This window comes from Sapajus apella, unplaced genomic scaffold (genome assembly GCF_009761245.1).
Source record: "Sapajus apella isolate SASKATOON/1434 unplaced genomic scaffold, GSC_monkey_1.0 scaffold14, whole genome shotgun sequence".
In the NCBI taxonomy this organism is placed as follows: domain Eukaryota; kingdom Metazoa; phylum Chordata; class Mammalia; order Primates; family Cebidae; genus Sapajus; species Sapajus apella.
Genome location: NW_022436954.1, coordinates 2,619,809 through 2,640,792, shown reverse-complemented (window position 1 = coordinate 2,640,792; position 20,984 = coordinate 2,619,809). Strand labels below are relative to the sequence as shown.

Below are 20,984 nucleotides of genomic sequence, written 5' to 3'. Positions count from 1 at the left end.
CAGGTTCAAGCGATTCTCCTGCCTCAGCTTCCCAAGTAGCTGATTCTACAGGTGCCCACCACTGCCCCCGCTAACTTTTGTATTTTTAGTAGAGATGGGATTTCACCGTGTTGTCCGGGCTGATCTTGAACTCCTGACCTCAGGTGATCACCCGCCTTGGCTTCTCAAAGTACTAGGATTACAGGCGTGAGTCACTGCGCCCAGCCGATAAACACATTTTTAAAAACAAATCTTTGAATGTATTTTGCATATGAGAAGGAAAAAAGAAAAAAAAATCTTAAAAAATAAATGGACAACCATACAATGAAATTTTATTCAGCACTAGGAATAAATGAGCCATAAAACTATGAAAAAACTTGGAAGAAATTTAAATGGTTACTACTAAGTGAAAGAAACCAATCTGAAAAGGCTACACATGGATGATTCCAATGACAGCAGCAACACTTTATCCACAGGATCCATTGCAAGACCCTCGGTGGATGTCTGAAAGCTCAGATAGTGCAGAACACTACAGAGACGGCGTTTCCTCCAGCTCCTAACCAAGACAGCCACTAAGTGGGTGGCATCTACAGCATGAACACACTGGACAAAGCGATGACTCCATCCTGGGTGGGACCACACAGGGCAGCAGGAGGTTTCATCACGTTACTCAGAATAGCATGCAACTTAAAACTCATGAATTGTTGACTTCTGGAATTTTCTGTTTAATATTTTTGGACCTTGGAATTGAAATCTCAGAAGGTGGCACCTCAGCTAATGGGGGGAAGTACTGTATCTGACATTCTGGAAAAGGTAAAACTATGCGGACAGTGACTATGATTCACGGTTGCCAGGGGCTGGCAGGAAGGAAGAATACATAGGTGAAGCACAGAAGGTTTTTGCAGTGAAACGATGCTGTACGACACTGTAATGGCAGGCACAGGGCATTGTCCATGTGTCCAAACCCAGACAATGTACAACACCGAGGGTAAATTTTGGACTTCGGGGGATAATGACGGGTTGGTGCAGGTGTGTTAGCTGGAACAAATGCATCACTCTGTTGGGGATGTGGATAGCTGGGAAGGCTGTGTACGTGTGGGGAGAGGGGTATATGGGAACTCAGCTTTGCTGTGAACCCAAAACTCCTCTAAAAAATAAAGTCTGTTAAAATAAATTTTTAAAAAATAAATGATAAGTGACTTGGTCAGTTACCAGGTCCCTAATCCCAAGTGCTCTGCGGAGGTTACGGCTCTCTGCAGAACCCACACCAGCCCTGGGGCCATAGGGCACGCAGAAGCAATGGGCTAAAACCACAGCACTAGACACAGTACCTCACTATGTGGAAAATTATTTCTGGCTGGGTGCGGTGGTTCGTGCCTGTAGTCCCAGCACTGTGTGAGGCCAGATGGGTGGCTTGCTTGAGCTCAGGAGTTTGAGACCAGCCTGGCAACGGGGCAAAACCCCGTCTCTACCAAAAACATAAAAATTAGCTGGGCGTGGTGGCACACACCTGTGGTCCCAGGTACTTGGGAGGCTGAGGTGGGAGGATTGCTGGACCCTGGAAGTTGAGGCTGCAGTGAGCTGTGACTGCACCACTGCACTCCTGCCTGAATGACAGAACAAGACACTGTTTCAAATAAACAAATAAAAATTTTAAAAAAGAAAATGGTATTTTGGACTCCAGGAATTTCTCCTTGGATTAAGTGAACTAGGATTTGGTATTTGCAACCCTAAAATTCCTTCCCAAAGGGCTCCTGTGCCTCTGAGAGTGTTTAAGAGGTACCAAAATGAATTAAACTTTGAGAATTATAAATCAGCAATTTAGAGGCATTCAGCTCTAACCTATGTGATTTTGGCTTCCATTTTTTATTGTGAGCATTTTATAGATGTCTGGTTAAGTTTGAGCTGGAAATCCCACTGACAATCTTAGCCAAAAGCTTCAAACAGAAGAAGAAATATTTACTGAGGTTTCCGAGGCAACAGGAGCTGTGACAGCCCCGCAGACCTCACAAAACTCCCGAGCAAATAACTTTCAGCCTCAGTGGTCTTCAACTTAGCTCATGATTGGGCAGGAACTACAGTTGGAAAATTCATTTGTGAGAGTTCAAATATGTTTCCCATCCCAGGTAAGTAACAATGGTTGGATAAACTGGACTTACTTCCCCTGGGATGTCCCACTGCAGCCTGGTGGGGTAGGGAATGTTCGGATTGGTGTCACCTTTGCAGTGCCCATCCTCCGCATAGCCCATCTGGAGGCTGTCAGTGGACAGGACGTACTGTCAAAAAGAAAACAAAATTATTAAAACTGACAGTGGTACATAAAACACATTCAATCTCCAACACGGACAGAGCCTTGTTCTTTGCAGAGATGTTACAAAGATTGAACCACAGCTGCTAACGCTTCCTGTATGCTCAGCACTGGGTGGAGCTGATCTCCACGTCACATGTGAAACTCTCTGAGCATGTGACAAAGAGAGGACAGGAGAGGGCTAACAGCTTGCTCAAGTTCACGGTGCTCTTTTCACCGGCAGGTAAACCTAAGCCAATTTATTTACTGGGCACCACCTACTGGGGGTCGGAACCACTGTGGCAGCAACGCCATCCAAGCACAGGCGACAGAGCAGACAAGAAGTGTGTTTTGTGAACAAAACAGACAAGAATTCTTGCCCTTCCTTAAAAAGTGAAATATACCTATACGACCCATTAATTTCACTCCTAGGTATATACTCAATGAGACGAAATGAAAAGAGATATTCACACAAAAACTTGCACAGAATGTTCATAGCGGCATTATTCATAACAGCCAAAGAGTACAAACAGCCCAAATGCCCATCCACTGATGAAGAGGTAAACCAAGTGTGGTCGATCCATACAATGGGATAGTATCCAGCCCTAAAAAAGAATGAAGCCCAGATATGTGTTACAATAAGATGAACCTTGAAAGCATCATGTTGAGTGAAAAGCAGGTGGGCGCGGTGCCTCACTTCTGTAATCCCAGCACTTTGGGAGGCCAAGGTGGAAGCATCGCTGGAGGCTGGGAGTTCCAGACCAGCTGGGCAACATGGTGAGATCTCATCTCTACAAAAAGTTTAAAAAATTAGCCAGAGTGTGGTGGCACATGGCCGTAGTCCTAGTTACTGAGAAGGCTGAGGTGGGAGGATCACTTGAGCCCAGGAGGTCAAGGTTACAGTGAGCCATGACTGTGCCACTGCACTCCAGCCTGGACAACAGAGCAGGGCTCTAAAATAGGAAAGAAAACACTGCCGGGCGCAGTGGCTCAAGCCTGTCATCCCAGCACTTTGGGAGGCCGAGGTGGGTGGATCACGAGGTCAAGAGATCGAGACCATCCTGGTCGACATGGTGAAACCCCGTCTCTACTAAAAATACAAAAAATTAGCTGGGCATGGTGGTGCGTGCCTGTAATCCCAGCTACTCAGGAGGCTGAGGCAGGAGAATTGCCTGAACCCAGGAGGTAGAGGTTGCGGTGAGCCGAGATCACGCCATTGCACTCCAGCCTGGGTAAAATGAGAGAAACTCCGACTAAAAAAAAAAAAAAAAAGAAAAAAAAAAGAAAACAAAACAAAGCAAAAGAAAAGAAAAAATAAGCTAGACACAGAAGACCACGTATTGTATGATTCCATCTACATAAGATGTCCAAAATAGGCAAATACAGACAGGTAGAAAGCAGATTAGTGCTTATCAGGAACGTAGGGGAGAATGGAATGAGGGGTTTCTTTTGGAGGTGGTAAAAATATTACAGAATTAGGATGGGTGCACGGCTCATGCGTGTAATCCTAACACTTTGGGAGGCCAAGGCAGGTGGATCACTTTAGGTCAGAAGTTCAAGACCAACCCTGCCAACAAGGGGAAACCCCGCCTCTACCAAAAATGCACAAATTGGCTGGGTGTGGTGACGCGTGCCTGTAATCCCGGCTACTCGGGAGGCTGAGCAGTGGCGACTGGTGCACAACCAGCCTGTGAATATACTAAAATCCACTGAATTGTACACTTCTAAAGGGCAGATTTTAAGGTATGTGACTTATATCTCAACTAAAAAAATTAAATTTTTTAATAAAAGGAATCCCTGTGCTCAGGAAGCTTACATTCTGGTGAGGGAGGCAAAAACAACCCAGGGTCGGGGGTAACTGTCCGCTGGCGAGGGGTGGGGCAGGTGGAGGGCGCCACTAATATGTGGGGGTCACCATCCAGGCCGACCTGAGCCAGTGAAGGAACAGCCCAGTCACAGCTCCAGAAGGGCCTGATGCAGAAACATCAGAAATAAATCAAGAGCAAGGCTGCGTGCGGTGGCTCACGTTTGTAATCTCAGCACTTCGGGAGGCTGAGGCAGGCAGATTGTTTGAGCCCAGGAGTTCAAGACCAGCCTGGGTAACATGGCAAAACCCCATTTCTACAAAAAAATACAAAAATTAGCCAGGCGTGGTGACGCACACCTGTGGTCCCAGCTGCTAGGGTGGCTGAGGTGGGAGAATCGCTTGAACCCAGGAGTTGAGGCAATGAAGACAAGGATGCCTTTAATTTAGTGATTTAACTTCACATGTATTACTAATATGAGTGAAAAATTCATATTCTATAATCACAGAAATATTACGAAACTAAATGCAGTGTGGGGTTTGGATTTCTTTTTTGTTTTTAGTTTTTGAGACAGAGTCTTGCTCTGTTGGCCAGCTTACAGTGGCATGATCTCGGCTCATTGCAGCTTCTGTCTCCGGGTTCAAGTGATTCTCCTGCCTCAGCCTCCCAAGTAGCTGGGACTACAGGTGCGCACCACCACACCTGGCTAATTTTTATATTTTTAGTAGAGACAGGGTTTCACTGTGTTGGCCAAGCTGGACTCGAACTCCTGACCTCTCAGGTGATCTGCCCGCCTCAGCCTCCCAAAGTGCTGGGATTATAAGCGTGAGCCACCGCATCCTGCCAGGTTTGAATTTTCAAAAGCAACTCCCACGTTCAAGGGAAAAGTGCAAAACCTCACCTCCCAAAGGTGCCCGACGATTGGCGCGTCTGCCCAGGAGTGCTCCGCGTTCATGCCCATCTTCCCGTTTTTGAAGACAACAAACGTGATGGACTTGTCAAACCACCTGTGTAACACACACATGGATGGAACTTAAGTGTTGAAAGAGAGAAAAATGAGCAGGTGTTACGCCTCTCGGCTTCATCCTGGGTGGACGAATTTACTTTGCACCTGCCCTTCTAACAGCGACTGGATGCTCAGTCTCTGTAGAGTGAAGATGAAAGCATGAATGCGACACTGAATTACTGACTTCTTCCCTGTCCCAGACACAAAGATGAGCGCTTTATGTCCTGGAGACCTGAAGACAGAACCCGTTATTATCACAAGGCAGCTAGGGAGAGGTGAGAGGCTCTTCCTGTGAGCTCATGACCCCTTCATCAGCCAGTCCTTGTCCTCACCCTGCAGGGAGGCTGGCCAATACTTTACAGAGAAGGAAAAGAGGACTGGAGGTAGCCCCAGGCCAACACCCTGTGCCCAGCCCTGTCTGCCACTCTCCCCTGCCCGAGTCCCGGGACCGGGCAGCCCTGCGGCTCACAAGCATCTCCAAACAAAGGTGGTCATGTGCAGAGAAGGGAAGAATCTCAAATGTGTAGCTCAGGCTGTGCATGTGTGACAGGTTTGGCAGAGGGAAGAAAACTGAACGTTGGCGGGGTGGGGTGGCTCATGCCTATAACCCCAGCACTTTGGGAGGCCGAGGCGGGCGGATCACTTGAGATCAGGAGTTCATAACCAGCCTGGGTAACATGGTGAAACCCTGTCTCTATGAAAAATACCAAAATTAGCCGGGTGTGGTGGCGTATGCCTGTAATCCCAGCTACTCGGGAGGCTGAGGCAGGAGAATCCCTTTAACCTGGGAGGCAAAGGTTGCAGGCACACCACTGTACTCCAGCCTGGGCAGCAGAGTGAGACTCTGTCTCAAAAAAAAAGAAAGAAAACTGAAGGCTGTATTTTTATGCCATCTTCTTCCTTAGCAGTGTAGATGCTCGGGGGTGAAGGTCAGCCACCCGGGGTATTTATTTCAAGCTCGTGGGCACACTCCCGTGTCTCCAAAGGTGTGGACGGTACCTGTCGTAACACCGGCCGTGCAGTAGAGACTTGGCATAGCTGTCCATTGATGTATCTGGGTCTTCCCTTCTGTATCCTTGCTCAGTTTCATCTAATGTCACGAAGAATGCTGCTTTCTCCACAGCATCAAGAGACTGCTTATTTTTCCCACGCCCAAAATAGGCCTGGCGACACCTGGCCCAGGGAACTCTGTGGTGAAGATGAAATACAATTAAAGCAGCCGGACCTGCAGCGACAGGGCAGCATCTCCTGCCACATGATGTTTGCAATGACACAATCAAGCCTTTGCGGTTTTTCAGAATTTCTCGAAGGAAAACTCCATGTTGATGGTTTTCCCCATCTGAGACTGTTTGCGGGAAGGAATCTCACCTTCTCCTGGTCTCCAGACCAGAGCACAGGCAATTTTTGTTCAATAAATGCTGACTGAACAGACACCCAGAATGAGGCTGGGCCTGTGGGCAAAGCCTCCAGGAAGCAGCAGGCCCAGAGCACTGTGCGCCATGCTCCGCGACACGCCCTCGCCGCCCTCCGCAGGAACCACCCTAGGTAAGTTCCCGCAGCCAGGTCCCAGTAAACGAGTAAGAGTGCGTCCCTCATGCCAGGCTCTGCCTCCAAACCTTTTCTGTGTGCCAATTCACCGATCTTCTCAATGCTACTGTACCCAATTTTCAGATGACAAAACGGAAGCACAGAAAGATTAGGTCACAGCTATTTTGAGGCAGAGTTGGAACCCAGGCCATCAGCCCCCAAGGGCATGCCATGAACGACCATGTGACCCCTCCACGAGGAGGCCCCGTGGCTGCTTATTTGGAATACACAGAACGGATATAATGCCCACTGCCTTCTTAGAAGACACACCCGCTGGGCTTCCTCTAACGCTCCTGGGTCCCTCTCACTCCAGCTCCTCCAGGGCCCTCTGCCCCTGCCCACCCTTCCAGATCGTGGCCATCTGGCTCTCTTCCCCCTTCTTCTCTCTGTGAGTGCTTGGCAATGACAGCCCACAGGGCCAATAAACCTAGACACATGCCAGGCCCCAGTGCATACCCCACCCAGGGGACAAAGGTGACGGTGATGGTGGCCAGCATGTACGGAGCCTTTTGCATGAAAGACTCCCATGAGTAAGATGCTGGTGTGGCCTATCCAGAGGGAACATCAGGACTGAGGTACCTACAGACCCACAGGGAGCCCCGCCTCCACAGCACCTGCTGAGGCTTCCCACGCCTCCTCCGCTGGGGATTCCAGGCTCTCAGAAGAGCCCATCAGGCGAGCACATCTTCACTAGAGATGCATCTCCTACGGCTGCTCTTTCCAGCCTTGTCAACGCCACGGCGGACACTGAACAACGCCGGCTTTCCTGCACACCCCCATCCTGCTCCTGCTTCCAGCCCTGGACCTCTTTCAGGCCCTCGCTACCTGGGCCACCAAAAAGCATCCCTGTGTCCAGGCCCCTCCTTCCTGCCCAACCAGAAGAATCTCCCCCATTAACCTACCCAGGCACCCCCCACCCCACCCCACCCCACACCGCCTGAAGCAGACCTGGTCACAGAATCAAGCCCAAATGTGGTTGGGTGCCTGGGACCCTCCCCAGCCTGGCACGGTGGCCCAGCCACCCGGCCTGCTCCACAGCTCCGGCCTGCTCTGCTGCCCCAGGGCACGTGGCTCCATCTGCTGGACACCCATCATCGTCCCCACCTGCTCCCACACTCTGCGAGACACAGCCCACCTGCGGCCCCTCCACACAGCACAGAGCCTCTCCTGATCTTTGCAGAAGGGGCTCCGCCCCCTGCCCGACCCGCCTCACTCCCAGGGCTAGCATCCCAGTTGTCAGATGGCTGGAAGCCAGCAGCTCTCAGCCGGGGATGACGGTGTCCTCCAGACGCTGGGCAATGTCTCCGACACTTCTGGTTGTCACACAGGTTCTTGCTGGCATCCAGCGGGCAGAGGCTGGGGCTGCTGCTCAGCATCCGACACTACACAGGGCAGTGCCCCCCAGAAAGAACTACCCGGCCCTGCATGTGCATAGCACCGACGGAGGTGAGAAACCCTGCTACACAGTACACACCGCCTCCTCCAGAAAACAAAGCTCGGGCTGTTTCTCTTTTTTATTTTTTGAGACAGGGTCTCAGTCTGTCATCCAGGCTGGGGTGCAATGGCTCGATCATGGCTTATTGCAGCCTCGACCTCCTGGGCTCGAGCAATCCTCCTGCCTCAGCCTCCCAAATAGCTGGAACTACAGGCACGCACCACCATGCCTGGCTATTTTTTATTTTTTTGGTAGAGATGGGGTCTCACTCTGTTGCCCAGGCTGGTCTCAAACTCCTAGGCTCAAGTGACCCCCCTGTCTTAGTCTCCTAAAGCATCTTGGAATTATAGGTGTGAGCCACTGTACCTGGCCTGATTCTTTTTCACTGAGGCAAGGAAATGTAACTGTCACACAGGAGCCTTGGTTTCAATTTGCTCTGTTTCCTAAATTAATAAATATGCCCACAGCCCTGTAAGAAAGCCTAATCCTAGCTAGGCATGGTGGCTTATGCCTGTAACCCTAGCACTTTGGGAGGCCGAGGTGGGTGGACCATTTGAGGTCAGGAGTTCGAGACCAGCCTGGACAACATGGTGAAACCCTGTCTCTACTAAAAATACAAAAGTTAGCTGGGCGTGGTGGCCCATGCCTGTAATCCCAGCTACTTGGGAAGCTGGGACAGGAGAATCGCTTGAACCTGGGAGGCGGAGGTTGCAGTGAGCCAAGATGGCACCAGTGCACTCCAGCCTGGGCGACAGAGTGAGACTCCATCTTAAAAAAAGAAAAAGAAAGCCTAATCCTAATCCTCACGTCTCCCCGTCCTAGACTGCAGTGTCTCCACACACATCTGCCCAGCACACACAGGGGTGACCATGTCCCCACTGCTCTTGAGATCCCCTGGGCAGGGATTGGGACCCAAGACCCCAGAGCAAAACAGAGCCGAGGTGGGGAGCCCCATGCCAGTGTTCCCACAGGCCCCGATGGGGATGGGCCCCGGTGAGGAGGAGCGCCTCCACCACCCCTCACCACAGGACAAGGGACCCCGGGCCACGAACCTGTCTCCTGCGGTGAGGGCCGCCAGCCTGGCCTCCCCAGGCTGAGGCTCCGAGGTGTCGTCCAAGATCCTCTGCATCTGCTGCTCTATCTCCCGGGGCTTCAGCAGCCGCCCATCGTGGTAGAGCCAGACCTTGAAGTAGCGCCCTCGATGGTACACGACGATGTGCTTGCTGTCTCTCATGTGCTGAATGGTGTCTGAGCCCACCGCGGGTCAGAGACACAACATCAAGAGTCACAAGTTCAGCGCGGGCTGAGACCACCATACCCTGACCATTTAAAGGGCACGGGGTCCCTACTCTGTCTCTCCAGGCAGCCTCAGGAGCCTACTCCTCAAGACGTTTTAAATGATGAAGAACAGCACAGAGTCAAAGCTCTGGATCAGATAGGCCTGACTTCTTTGCTCAGCTTGGTCACTCATTAGATTACGACCTCAAACAAATTACCCAAGGCCAGGTGCAGTGGCTCACACCTGTAATCTCAGCACTTTGGGAGGCCCAGGTGGGCGGATCATTTGAGGTCAGGAGTTCGAGACCAGCCTGGCCAACATGATGAAACCTCGCCTCTACGAAAAATACAAAATTTAGCTGGGTGCGGTGGCGGGTGCCTGTAGTACCAGCTACTCGGGTGGAACACAAATCCACCTTCCCGAGCATGCGCCCAGTGTGCTCCACCACAAACCCTGCCTGTGAGCAAATGCCCCGAGGAATCAGATGAAGAAACAGGTATATTTAAGCAGACCCAGAAAAAAAACTCTCAGCTGGATGTGACGCACACCTGTAATCCCAGCACTTCTGGAGGCTGAGGCGGGCAGATCACTTGAGTCCAGGGGTTTGAGAGCAGCCTGGGCAACATGGCAAAACCTCATCGCTATAAAAAATGCCAAAATTAGCTGGGTATTGTAGCATGTGCCTGTGGTCGCAGCTACTGGGGAGGCTAAGATGGGAGGATCCCTTGAGCTCAGGAGGTGGAGGCTGAAGTGAGCCGTGATCATGTCACTGCACTCCAGCCTGGGTGGCAGAGAGAGACCTCGTCTCAAACAACGACTAAAAAAAGTGAAACACTCTATAAGACAGTCGACAGTCTTCAGCCAAAGAGAAATTAAGATCTGGAAATAACAGTCCAGGCCTAATAAAGACAAGGGAAATTCAGCAGAAGGAATCTGCTATTATAGCCTATAATCTCAGGAAAGCAGCAAAAAACAGTGCGGCCCCTCTGACATTTCCTTTGACAGCTCCTCATGCTGAGCACAGGGATGGAAAGTGCCCAGTCCCCAGGGAGCCCGGCGAAGCCTCACCCACCTGTCTCCTCTCCTGGGATCCGGGAAGTATTAAACATCCGCTCCCACTGAGCCGAGCAGAGTGGAATCGTGGATCCCAAAAGACAAATCTGTAATAGAAACATATTCCAAGCCAACAACGAACATCCCACAGAACAAAAGCAGCAAGACCACAGAAGGAAATGCCGAACGCGTTTTCCGCACAAATTGCTTGGTTTGACTTCAACTTTCCCAGTGGCTCCCTGGAATGGTTTGTTGGGGGACTCGTTAAACCATGCCAGAGTGCAACTTCCTGTATGGTTAAATACTAAATAACACAGTCTAATCGATTATTTATTTATTTTATTTTTTGAGATGGAGTCTCGCTCTGACGCCTAGCCTGGAATACACTGGCATGACCTCGGCTCACTGCAACCTCCACCTCCTGGGTTCAGGTGATTCTCCTGCCTCAGCCTCCTGAGTAGCTGGGACTACAGATGCGTGCCACCACCATTTTTTATATTTTTTATATTTTTAGTAGAGATGGGGTTCCACCATGTTGGCCAGGATGGTCTCAATCTCCTGACCTTGTGATCCGCCTGCCTTGGCCTCTGGGATTACAGGTGTGAGCCACCATGCCCAGCCTAATTGATTATTTATAACTGACACTTAAAACCAAAGAACTATTTAAGGAAGAAATGTTTTGTTTCTCACAAGCAACTCACCAGCCACTATTATTAGTTCAAAAACAAGGGCTTCTTTGAAGGACAGCTTACAGAAGTAAAGTACCACAAATATATATTCATTTAGGAGACACAAGGAGAATTCTATCTCAAAATAATTAGGCTGGGTGAAAGAAACTAGAATTTAGAAAAAAGAGTGTGTACCGTAAAATTCCACTTAAGTAAAGCTTTGGAAATTGCAAACTAATCTAGAGTGACAGATAGTAGACCGGGGGTCCAGGACCAGGTGGGAGGGAGAAATGACAAAGGGCAGAGGGGGATTTGGGGGTGACCGATGTATTTGCCATCCTGGCTGCGGTGATGATGGTTTCTTAAGTGCATCAGTAGATACACATCAGAAGTTATCAAACTGTACATTTTATTTTTTAACTTTTTTTTGAGATAGAGTTTTGCTCTTATCACCCAGGCTGGGGTGCAATGGCATGATCTTGGCTCACTGCAATCTCTGCCTGCTGGGTTCAAATGATTCTCCTGCCTCAGCCTCCCAAGTAGCTGGGATTACAGGCACGTGCCACCATGCCCGGCTAATTTCTGTATTTTAATAGAGATGAGGTTTCACCATGTTGGCCAGGCTGGTCTTGAACTCCTGACCTCAGATGATCTGCCTGCTTCAGCCTCCCAAAGTGCTGGGATTACAGGCATGAGCCACGGTGCTCAGCCACAGACAGTATACTTTCAACATGTACAATATGTCAGTTATACCTCTGTAAAGCTGTTTTACAAGAATTTTTTAAAGCAATGTGTTTGCCTACTGGTTTGATTTCCTCCCGGTCCAGTTTGCGCCTGTACAGCAGGATGGCATGGATGGCGTTGCCCGCTCTTGCTGCCTGAATGTGAGTTGGAAGAACATACAGCAGATCCTGAAAAGCGAAAAAGGTGACATGGAGAGAATCTGCGTAGGGAATAAGCAAAGTTAAATATATCACCGCGCACCCTGCACACTGCCAAAATATTTCTAGAGATGTGTCCTGTTACATCTGCAATGCTACAAAATACATGGTCATTGATTATCTACGCTTTGTCTTCTAAACTTGGTTAATGTTTTAGGAGAACATATGTCCTCCCAAATTCTTGGGCTATTAAAGATAACTATTTGCACCAAATATCCTCACGTAACACAGAGAAGGCTAAGCAAAAATTAGTCAGGGAGAAATGAGACAATGAAGAGGTTTTCTGAATGAGACAGACAAAAGGTTGAAATAATTGTTTATATAGAGCCAGGCCTGCAACTTTCTAAATTCTCAGACCCTGCTCCAAATGTCTACATTTTCCACAATTGGAGGAAGGGCCAAGGAAGACAGGCCTAACCTACATTTTGGAAGAGTCTAGGCGCACACCGAGTGCCCAGTGATGTCGAAAGTGCCTCTGTTTGCAGGAAACGAACACAGGCCTCCCAGCGGGAAGGGCGTCAGATAAACAGCTCACTCACAGACAGAGCAGGAAAAGAAGTTCTACGGACTAGAATGATGGTTTTTCTTTTCAGTTTGAGATATTTCAGATGGGGGAAAAAAAAGTTAAGAGAAAAAGGGAAATTTTGAAACGAAGAAAAACAGAAAAAGCAAATGATAGGCAGGGTGTGGTGGCTCACCACGCCAGTAATCCCAGCACTTTGGGAGGCTGAGGCGCATGGATCACCTGATGTCGGGAGTTCGAGACCAGCCTGATCAATATGGCAAAACCCCGTCTCTACTAAAAACTACAAAAATTAGGCAGGCATGGTGGCAATCGCCTGTAATCCTAGGTACTCGGGAGGCTGAGGCAGGGGAATTGCTGGAACGGGAGGCTGCAGTGAGCAGAATCGTGCCACCACACTCTAGACTTGGCAACAGAGCGAGACTCCATCTCAAAAAAAGAAAAAAAAAAGAAAAAAGTAAATGATGAAGAAAAAATAAACGACGGGAAAAAATAGAAGGAAGTGTTCAAGTCCTTGATAGTGGCATAAAAAAAAAAAAGAAGGAAGTGAAGGAATAGAAGGAAAAGGAAAGAGAATTCTATTTGCCACTTAATAAACCAGTGGTTGAGATCCCAAAGTGAGGGGTCTTCTAACCATCCATGCTTTGAAAGACAAAGCCCAGGAAACATGAAACTACCCTGGACACACACCCCACTAGCGTCTCAGGAAACAGAAGGGGGCAGCGCAGCACGTCAGTGGCAGGGTCTTCGCTGATCCACTGTCCCTGAGCCCTGGGGTTCTGCAGGGATTTTAAGGCCACTGTGGCACTAAGTTCCAGTGTTAAGTCATAAAATGCAGGACAGGCTGGGCACAGCAGCTCACACCTGTAATCCCAGCACACAGGCAGGCTGAGGCGGGTGGATCACATGAGGTCTGGAGTTTGAGACCAGCCTGGCCAACATGGTGAAATCCTGTCTCTATTAAAAACACAAACACTGAGGCTGGGTGTGGTGGCTCACGCCTGTAATCCAAGCACTTTGGAGGCCAAGGTGGGTGGATCACCTGAGGTCGGGAGTTCAAGACCAGCCTGACCAACATGGTGAAAACCCGTCTTAAAAAAATAAATAAAAATAAAAATAAATTTATGTTAAAAATACAAACATTATCCAGGCATGGTGGCGGGTGCCTATAATTCCAGCTACTTGGGAGGCTGAGGCAGGAAAATCACTTGAACCCAGGAGGCGGAGGCTGCAGGGAGCCATGATGGCGCCGTTGCACTCCAGCCTGGGTGACAAGAGAAAAGCTCTGTCTCAAAAACAAAACGCAACAAAAACCAAAAACAAAAAAACAGCAAGACAGGTACAGCACAGTGAGGAATTACTGCTTGCCACAAACTTAGTTTTGCAACCCAAACCCCCCTGCAGAAGCAGAGCACCCTGGGCTGCTAGACTGATACTGAAGGGCACTCACCGGCTTCTCCAGCCTGGAAGCAGGACAGGGAGGAGCAGGAGCCAATCCCCGGAGCTTTCTGAGGCCGCGCACGGGCTTGTGAAGATGCCACCTCCGTGGACAGACCCGCCGCCCCACCGCCCCCTCCGACAGCCGGCCGGGCTGGGGACTCACCATCGCGTAGTAGTTGCTGTTCACCATGAGCGGCCCTCGTCCCCGGAGGTAGATGTACTCCTCCCACCAGTCGCTCACCTAGTGGGCACAAACACCAGACAAACCCGCAGGCTCAGTGGCCCAGGCAGGCTCCCCGGCAGCTGCCCAGAGCCACGGGGAACGGCAGGCAGTGCCCGTGGCAGACATTTCTGCGTCTAACGGGGCCCATCCAGAACAGGGAATACAGTCCTAACGAGATGGGATGCGACACCATGGGAAACGCAAAGTGTTCCTTTGAAGTTGAGACAGGCAGAAAGAAGGTAGTCACCTTCATTTTGTAGATGGTCAAAAGGGGAAAAAAAAAAAGCCGAGTGGGAGGACTGCTTGAGGCCAGGAGTTCGAGACCAGGCTAGGCAACATAGCAAGGCTCTCGCTCTACATTAAAAAGAATAAAATAAAAAAAATTCTTAAAAGACTAAATGGAAAGTAAATCATAGATGTCTGACTGCTAACAAGTTTTAAAAACCAGTACTATGGGCTGGGCACGGTGGCTCACAGCTGTAAACTCAGCACTTTGGGAGGCTGGGACGAGGATCATTTGATGCCAGGACTTTGAATCCAGCCTGGGCAACACAGCGAGGCTCCACCTCTACAAAACAATTTAAGAAATCAGCCAGGTGTGGTGGCTCATGCCCATAGTCTCAGCTACTTGGGAGGATGAGGCAGGAGGGTCACTTGAGCCCAGAAGTTCGAGGCGACAGTGAGCTATGATCATAGCACTGCATTCCAGCCTGGGCAACAAGCAAGACCGTTTCTCAAATAAAAGAAAACAGAAACAAAGGCCACGTGCAGTGGCTCACGCCTGTAATCCCAGCACTTTGGGAGACTGAGGCAGGCTGATCACTTGAGCTCAGGAGTTCCAGACATGCCTGGCCAAAATGATGAAACCCCGTCTCTACTAAAAATACAAAAATTAGCTGGGCATGATGGCAGGCGCCTGTAATCCCAGCTACTCAGGAGGCTGAGACAGGAGAATTGCTTGAACTCAGGAGGCGGAGATTGCAGTGAGCTGAGATCGCACCACTGCATTCCAGCCTGAGTGACAGAGCGAGACTGTCTCTCAAAAACAAAACAAAACAAAACAAAATGTTATGCGAAATTGCTCCACAGGCTGCTTCTCCTCTTCCTGCTTCCCAGGTCTCCCTGAAGAAGCCACCGTCTCAGTCCGCGGCACTGACCTGGCATTCTGCAGGTGTTGTCTCTGTTCCCTGGCATCTGCGTCCTGAGGCCACCCAAAGCCAGTCCCCCCAACCACCTCACAGCTGCTGTTCCTTCCTAGCCTGCTGGACCCAGAGATCGCTTCCTTTCCAGCTTTGTGCTGAAACACATGTACCTACAGAACAGTGCCCATGCAAGGGTGTTGTGTGCAGCAGGGAGCTGCTATTTACAAATCCAGCATACCCATGCAGCCATCAAAGAAGGAAAACAGAACATGCCCAGCCCCTCTCGAGAGACCGGTCCAGGCCCTGCCCATCCACCCGTGATGTGACCTCTAGCACCACCTACTGGTTCTGTCAGGGTCACTTTGGACACCTTCTCTCCCGTGTTAGCTGTTCCTCAAAGCTAGACTCCCTTGCTTCATCTGCCAGAGGCCTGCTCTCGCCCTCCCAGAACGTGGAAGCCCACCTGTTTCCTGGCACACAGGGCGACCGCTAAGACGCTTCGTTGGAGGGGATGCTCGTGGGACCACTGAGCCACACTCAACCCCAGTGAGGGGCGATCAGCACTGCCCTATCCCACACCATCCCTGCATCCACCAGCAAGCTCGGGAAGGATGCCCTTGGAATCAAGAGAAACCAAAGAGAAGGACGGGAGCAGGTCTCTGGGGCAGCCCGGCACCGCTCAGGAGAAACAGCTCACAGGAGGACTCCCGGGGAAGAGGGAGAGGGCTCCTGCGTGCAAATCACAGCATCGTGCCGGTGCACCTGCACTCACGGTAAACTATCCCTGGAGGCTGGGCGCAGTGGCTCGTGCCTGTAATCCCAGCACTTTGGGAGGCCAGGTGAGAGGATCACTTGAGCCCAGGAATTTGACCAGTCTGGGCAACACAGTGACACCCTGTCTCTACAAAAAAAATCCCAAAACCAAGAAACTGTCACTGTCACTATGCATCAGTCCTAACACACACACACACCCCACTCTGCAGGCAGGTAAAACCATCGCTGGAACTTCCTAAGGTGCGATTCTGGGTAATCAAAACTGTTATCCCTGCCCCTCAAAGTTAGCATCTTCATACAGAAAAATTTCATGGAGAAAAACTGGGTATACAGACTTACGTAATTTGTAGCCCACCAGGATTTCAACTTCAGATACCACTGTAATCTTGGTCCAAGACTGACAGCAAAATCGTGAGCAAGGGCCGTCATCCGTTTGAAGTCCTCTTCTTTCATGAGAGGCCTCACAGATTCTAGATACTGAGATTATCAGGGGAAAAAAAAAAATCACCCAAGTTAAAAGACATTCATCAAAGTCTACGGTTGCCTCACCTGAGCCTTAGGAAAAGCTCTAACACACTGAACGCGTTTTAGGCTGGGCATGGCGGCTCATGCTTGTAACCCCTGCAGTTTGGGAGGCCGAGGCCAGTGGATCGCTTGAGCTCAGGAGTTCAAGACCAGCCTAGGCAACATGGTGACACCCCATCTCTACAAAAAAAAAAAACAAGATAAAAATTAGCTGGGCATGGTGGTGCATGTCTGTGGTCCCAACTACCTGGGTGGCTGAGGTGGGAGGATTGCTTGAGCCCAGAAGGCCGAGGCTGCAGTGAGCCGTGATCACGCCACTGCACCGCAGCCTGGGCAACAGTGTGCGACCCTATCTAAAACAACAAAAGTTTAGACTCTTCCTCCAAGTTGGTCTTATCAGTCCTTGGACAGGTTAACTCACTTCAAGGCTAAATGGTGTCATGGGGTAATGATAATTTAACAATTAAACTTTTTCTTCATTTATTAGCTTTTAAAGTGCCCCAAATCCTGCATCATAAGAAAATCACCATTAAATTTTTAGAATTTAAAATAAATTCTAGAGTTCACTAGAAAAATTAACAAGGAAATTTCAAGAATGTCTCTTATCTATTATCTGGCCATTAATAAAAGATCTGCTCTGACCTAAGGAAGCTTCGATGACCCGTGATGGTGACCACGAGATAGGGCAGAGTCGTGCTGTGAGCCAGGTGCTGGGGCTGGGCAGGTGCTGAGGCCACAGGATGGGAAGTAGGGGCTGGAATAGGTCACAGAACCAGGCCAGGGCCAGGGCCAGGGTCCCAGGTTCAGGATTTTCAGCCCCTGCCTCACCTCGTCCCTTTCCATGAGCGGCTTTGGTTGAACAAATGCTCAGAGGTAAAAACACAGAAAGCAATTTTTTAAAAAGACACTCAAAAGCTTCTGCAAGAAACCTAAGCAAGCACTTACAGAGAGTAAAACGGGGTCGGACGCAGTGGCTCACACCTGTAATCCCAGCACTTTGGGAGGCTAAGGCAGGCAGATCACGAGGTTAGAAGTTCAAGACCAGCCTGGGCAACACGGTGAAACCCTGTCTCTACTAAAATACAAAAAATTAGCTGGGCGTGGTGGCAGGCACCTGTAATCCCAGCTACTCAGGAGGCTGAGGCAGGAGAATCACTTCAACCTGGGAGACAGAGGTTGCAGTGAGCCGAGATTGTGCTACTAGCAACTAGTTTTTTATAGAGACGGGGCTCTTGCCATGTTGCCCAGGCTGGTCTTGAACTCCTGGGCCCAAGCAGTCCTCCCAGTTCAGCAGGAGGATCACTCAGGCCCAGGAATTCGAGACTGCAGTGAGCTAGCACTGCACTCTAGCCTGGGCAACAGAGCGAGACTCCGTCTCAAAAAAAAAGAAAGTAAAACTGGTTAGGTGCGGTAGGTCACACCTGTAATCCCAGCACTTTGGGAGGCTGAGGTGTGAAGAGTGCTTGAGCCCAAGCAAACTTGACCAGTTCAAGACCAGCCTGGGCAACAGAGTGGAACCCCGTCTCTGCAAAAAAGTGACAAAAATTAGCTGGGGGCAGTGACACATGTCTGTGGTCCCAGCTACTTGGAAGGTTGAGGTGGGAGGATCACTTGGGCCCAGGCGTTCGAAGCTGTGGCGAGCCAGGATCACCACCGCATTCCAGCCTGGGCGAGATGCCGTCTCTCCGCCGCAACACACAAAACATAAAACTGTTGCCAACCCCACAATTTGTCATGGAATATTTTAATCCTACAAGTTGTCTGCTGTAAAAAAATAAAGGCTTAGTGCAATAGTAATCTTGCTAGGGCCCCTCTCTGTACGTTGAAAAGTAAGATCCCACTCCCTTAAAAGGACCAGCAGTGGCTGGGCATGGTGGCTCATGCCTGTAACCTCAGTAGTTTGGGAGGCTGAACCGGGAGGACTGCTTGGGCCCAGGAGTTCAAGACCAGCCTGGGCAACATGGCAAGAGCCCCGTCTCTACAAAAAACTAGTTGCAGGCATACTGGTGCACACCTGTGGTCCCAGCTACTTGGAAAGCTAAGGCAGGAGGATCACTCAGGCCCAGGAATTCGAGACTGCAGTGAGCTAGACGGCGACACTGCCTTCCAGCCTGGGTGAGAGAGTGAGACTGTCTCCAAAGAAAAGCGGAAGGGCCAGCTGTCAAGTATCTTGAGACCTATTCAAAGTGCCCGTGAATGAGGCAGAAAATCATGCTCTGAGTGTGCTGAAGTGGGACCCTCAGCTACACAACACAGATGGAGGTCACTGAAGGTCGAGCGTCTCACCCTCCCCTCATCCTGCCAGTGGAACAGAGGCCGCCATCAGCCCTGACTGGCAAGCCTGGGCCAAGAGCAGAGATGGGGAGGGCCAGGTGCAGCGCCTCAGGCCTGTAATCCTAGCACTTTGGGAGGCCAAGGTGGGTGGATCATTTGAGATCAGGAGTTCGAGACCAGCCTGGCCAATATAGTGAAATCTTGTCTCTACTAAAAATACAAAAATTAGCCAGGCGTGGTGGCACGCACCTATAATCCCAGCTACTTGGGAGGCTGAGGCAGGAGAACGCTTGAACCAGGGAGGTGGAAGTTGCAGTGAGCTGAGATTGCGCCACTGCACTCCAGCCTGGGTAACAGAGGGAGAGTCCCCCTCAAAAAATAAAATAAAATAAGGCCAGGCGCAGTGGCTCACGCCTGTAATCTCAGCACTTTGGGAGGCTGAGGTGGGCGGATCATGAGGTCAGGAGATGGAGACCATCCTGGCCAACATGGTGAAACCCTATCTTTAAAATAATAATAAATAAAATGAAATAAAACTTTAAAGAAATGCACCAAGCAGTTTCTCTATGAAACACAATACTTTTTAAAAAACATCTAAGATGCAGCAGTGATGCATTGGAAGGAAAAAAAAAAAGACTTCCTATGAGAACGCTACCAGGCGCATGGCTGAAGGCTCCTATGGCCCAATGGTGGTGGCCTAGTTCATCATAACTAAGACCGAAGCCTTCATCCACAGATGCCTGGCGTTTCAGCGTGAGACCTAAGCCACACCTACCCTGTTCACAGTGTCTTTGACAGCCGGGACCGGCAGGCGAGGCAGCGACGTCTGGAAGCTGTACAACATGGGCTTTCGGCCTGAAAAGAGCTTGACCATACCCTGAAGGGAGAGAAATATATTTTCAGCCTATCACCAGACCACCCTGAACACACCTGTTCTGGTCTGATCTTGGAAGCTAAGTAGGGTCGGGCCTGGTTGGTACTTGGATGGGAGAATTACATTTTCAAAGACAAGGCTCTGTTAAAGGGGTCTGAAGCCACTTTTCCAGTGCACACAACGTGCCAACCACTTACGGATTTTCTGTGTTGATTTATTTTTCGTCTGGTCCATCTTCTACCTGCCACCGTGCCTACAGATTCTAGCAAACAAGCATGTAACCCTCCCCCCACCGCCAATAAAAACCTGGGCAATATGGCAAAACCCCAACTCTACAAAAAATGCAAAAAATTAGCCAGGCGTGGTGGCATGTGCCTGATGTCCCAGCTGTTTGGGAGGCTGAGTTAAGTTAATTGATTGAGCCTGGGAGGTCTGATGCTGCAGTGAGCCGTGATCACACCACTGTACTCCAGCCTGGGCGACATAGTGAGATCCTATCTCAAAAAGCAAAACAAAAGCAAACAAACAGAAAAACTGGGTGGAATCCCAGCCAAGCCTGATGGAGGCCGTGGGACGCCGCTGCCAGCGTCGTGGCTGGCCAGGCCCCTGACTGTGCTTCTGCAGCTAAGGTAAGTCTCATCCCACCTCCTTTTGCAAGGCCCGTCATTTCAGGATTGGCTCCAGGAACAGGGAGCTGGCCCTAAGTGCCTGCCCCTGAGCCAAGCCCAGGGAAAGCAGTGTCTTTCTTCCAGTTCCTGCCAAGCCTCCCGGAGGGCACATTTGTGGCCCTTGGTTTTAGGCTGGATGATCAAGCCTGATAATAACCAGTCACCTCAATGCCAACCAAAACAAAGGAAGTGTTCGGCCCTGGAGAGGAGTCTGGTGCGGAAGGGTTGGGACTCAGCTGAACCTCGGCTTCGAACCCACCGGAGGGCATGCCCTTTAGCCAGCTTTGCCAATCGTGGAAGCCACCCAAGTCTTCTAGGTGCTAAATTCTGCTTCTCTACAAATCAGAAATTTTACATCCAAATGGTAGAAAAAAAATTGGCCAGACGCAGTGGCTCACACGTGTACTCCCAGCACTTCGGGAGGCCGAGGAGGGTGGATCGCCCGAGCCCAGGAGCTCAAGACCACGGAGCCAACATGGCGAAACCCCATCTCTATTAAAA

General features: G+C 50.1%; 1 protein-coding gene across 6 annotated transcripts in view; it reads right to left on the bottom strand.

The window, feature by feature from the left end:
- Positions 1 to 20,984, bottom strand: part of CPT1A (carnitine palmitoyltransferase 1A) — an 80,801-nt gene that overhangs the window by 20,898 nt on the left and 38,919 nt on the right. For 5 of the 6 annotated variants that reach the window (XM_032282547.1, XM_032282548.1, XM_032282549.1 and 2 more), the window contains 9 exons: positions 19,717 to 19,818; positions 16,482 to 16,619; positions 14,167 to 14,244; positions 11,903 to 12,010; positions 10,451 to 10,538; positions 9,152 to 9,347; positions 6,077 to 6,265; positions 4,973 to 5,078; positions 2,139 to 2,255 (listed from right to left, as the gene is read on the bottom strand). In XM_032282547.1, the coding sequence (XP_032138438.1) occupies positions 2,139 to 2,255; positions 4,973 to 5,078; positions 6,077 to 6,265; positions 9,152 to 9,347; positions 10,451 to 10,538; positions 11,903 to 12,010; positions 14,167 to 14,244; positions 16,482 to 16,619; positions 19,717 to 19,818 (1,122 nt within the window). The remainder of the gene's footprint in view (positions 1 to 2,138; positions 2,256 to 4,972; positions 5,079 to 6,076; positions 6,266 to 9,151; positions 9,348 to 10,450; positions 10,539 to 11,902; positions 12,011 to 14,166; positions 14,245 to 16,481; positions 16,620 to 19,716; positions 19,819 to 20,984) is intronic. The other variant, XM_032282551.1, reaches the window with a different exon arrangement.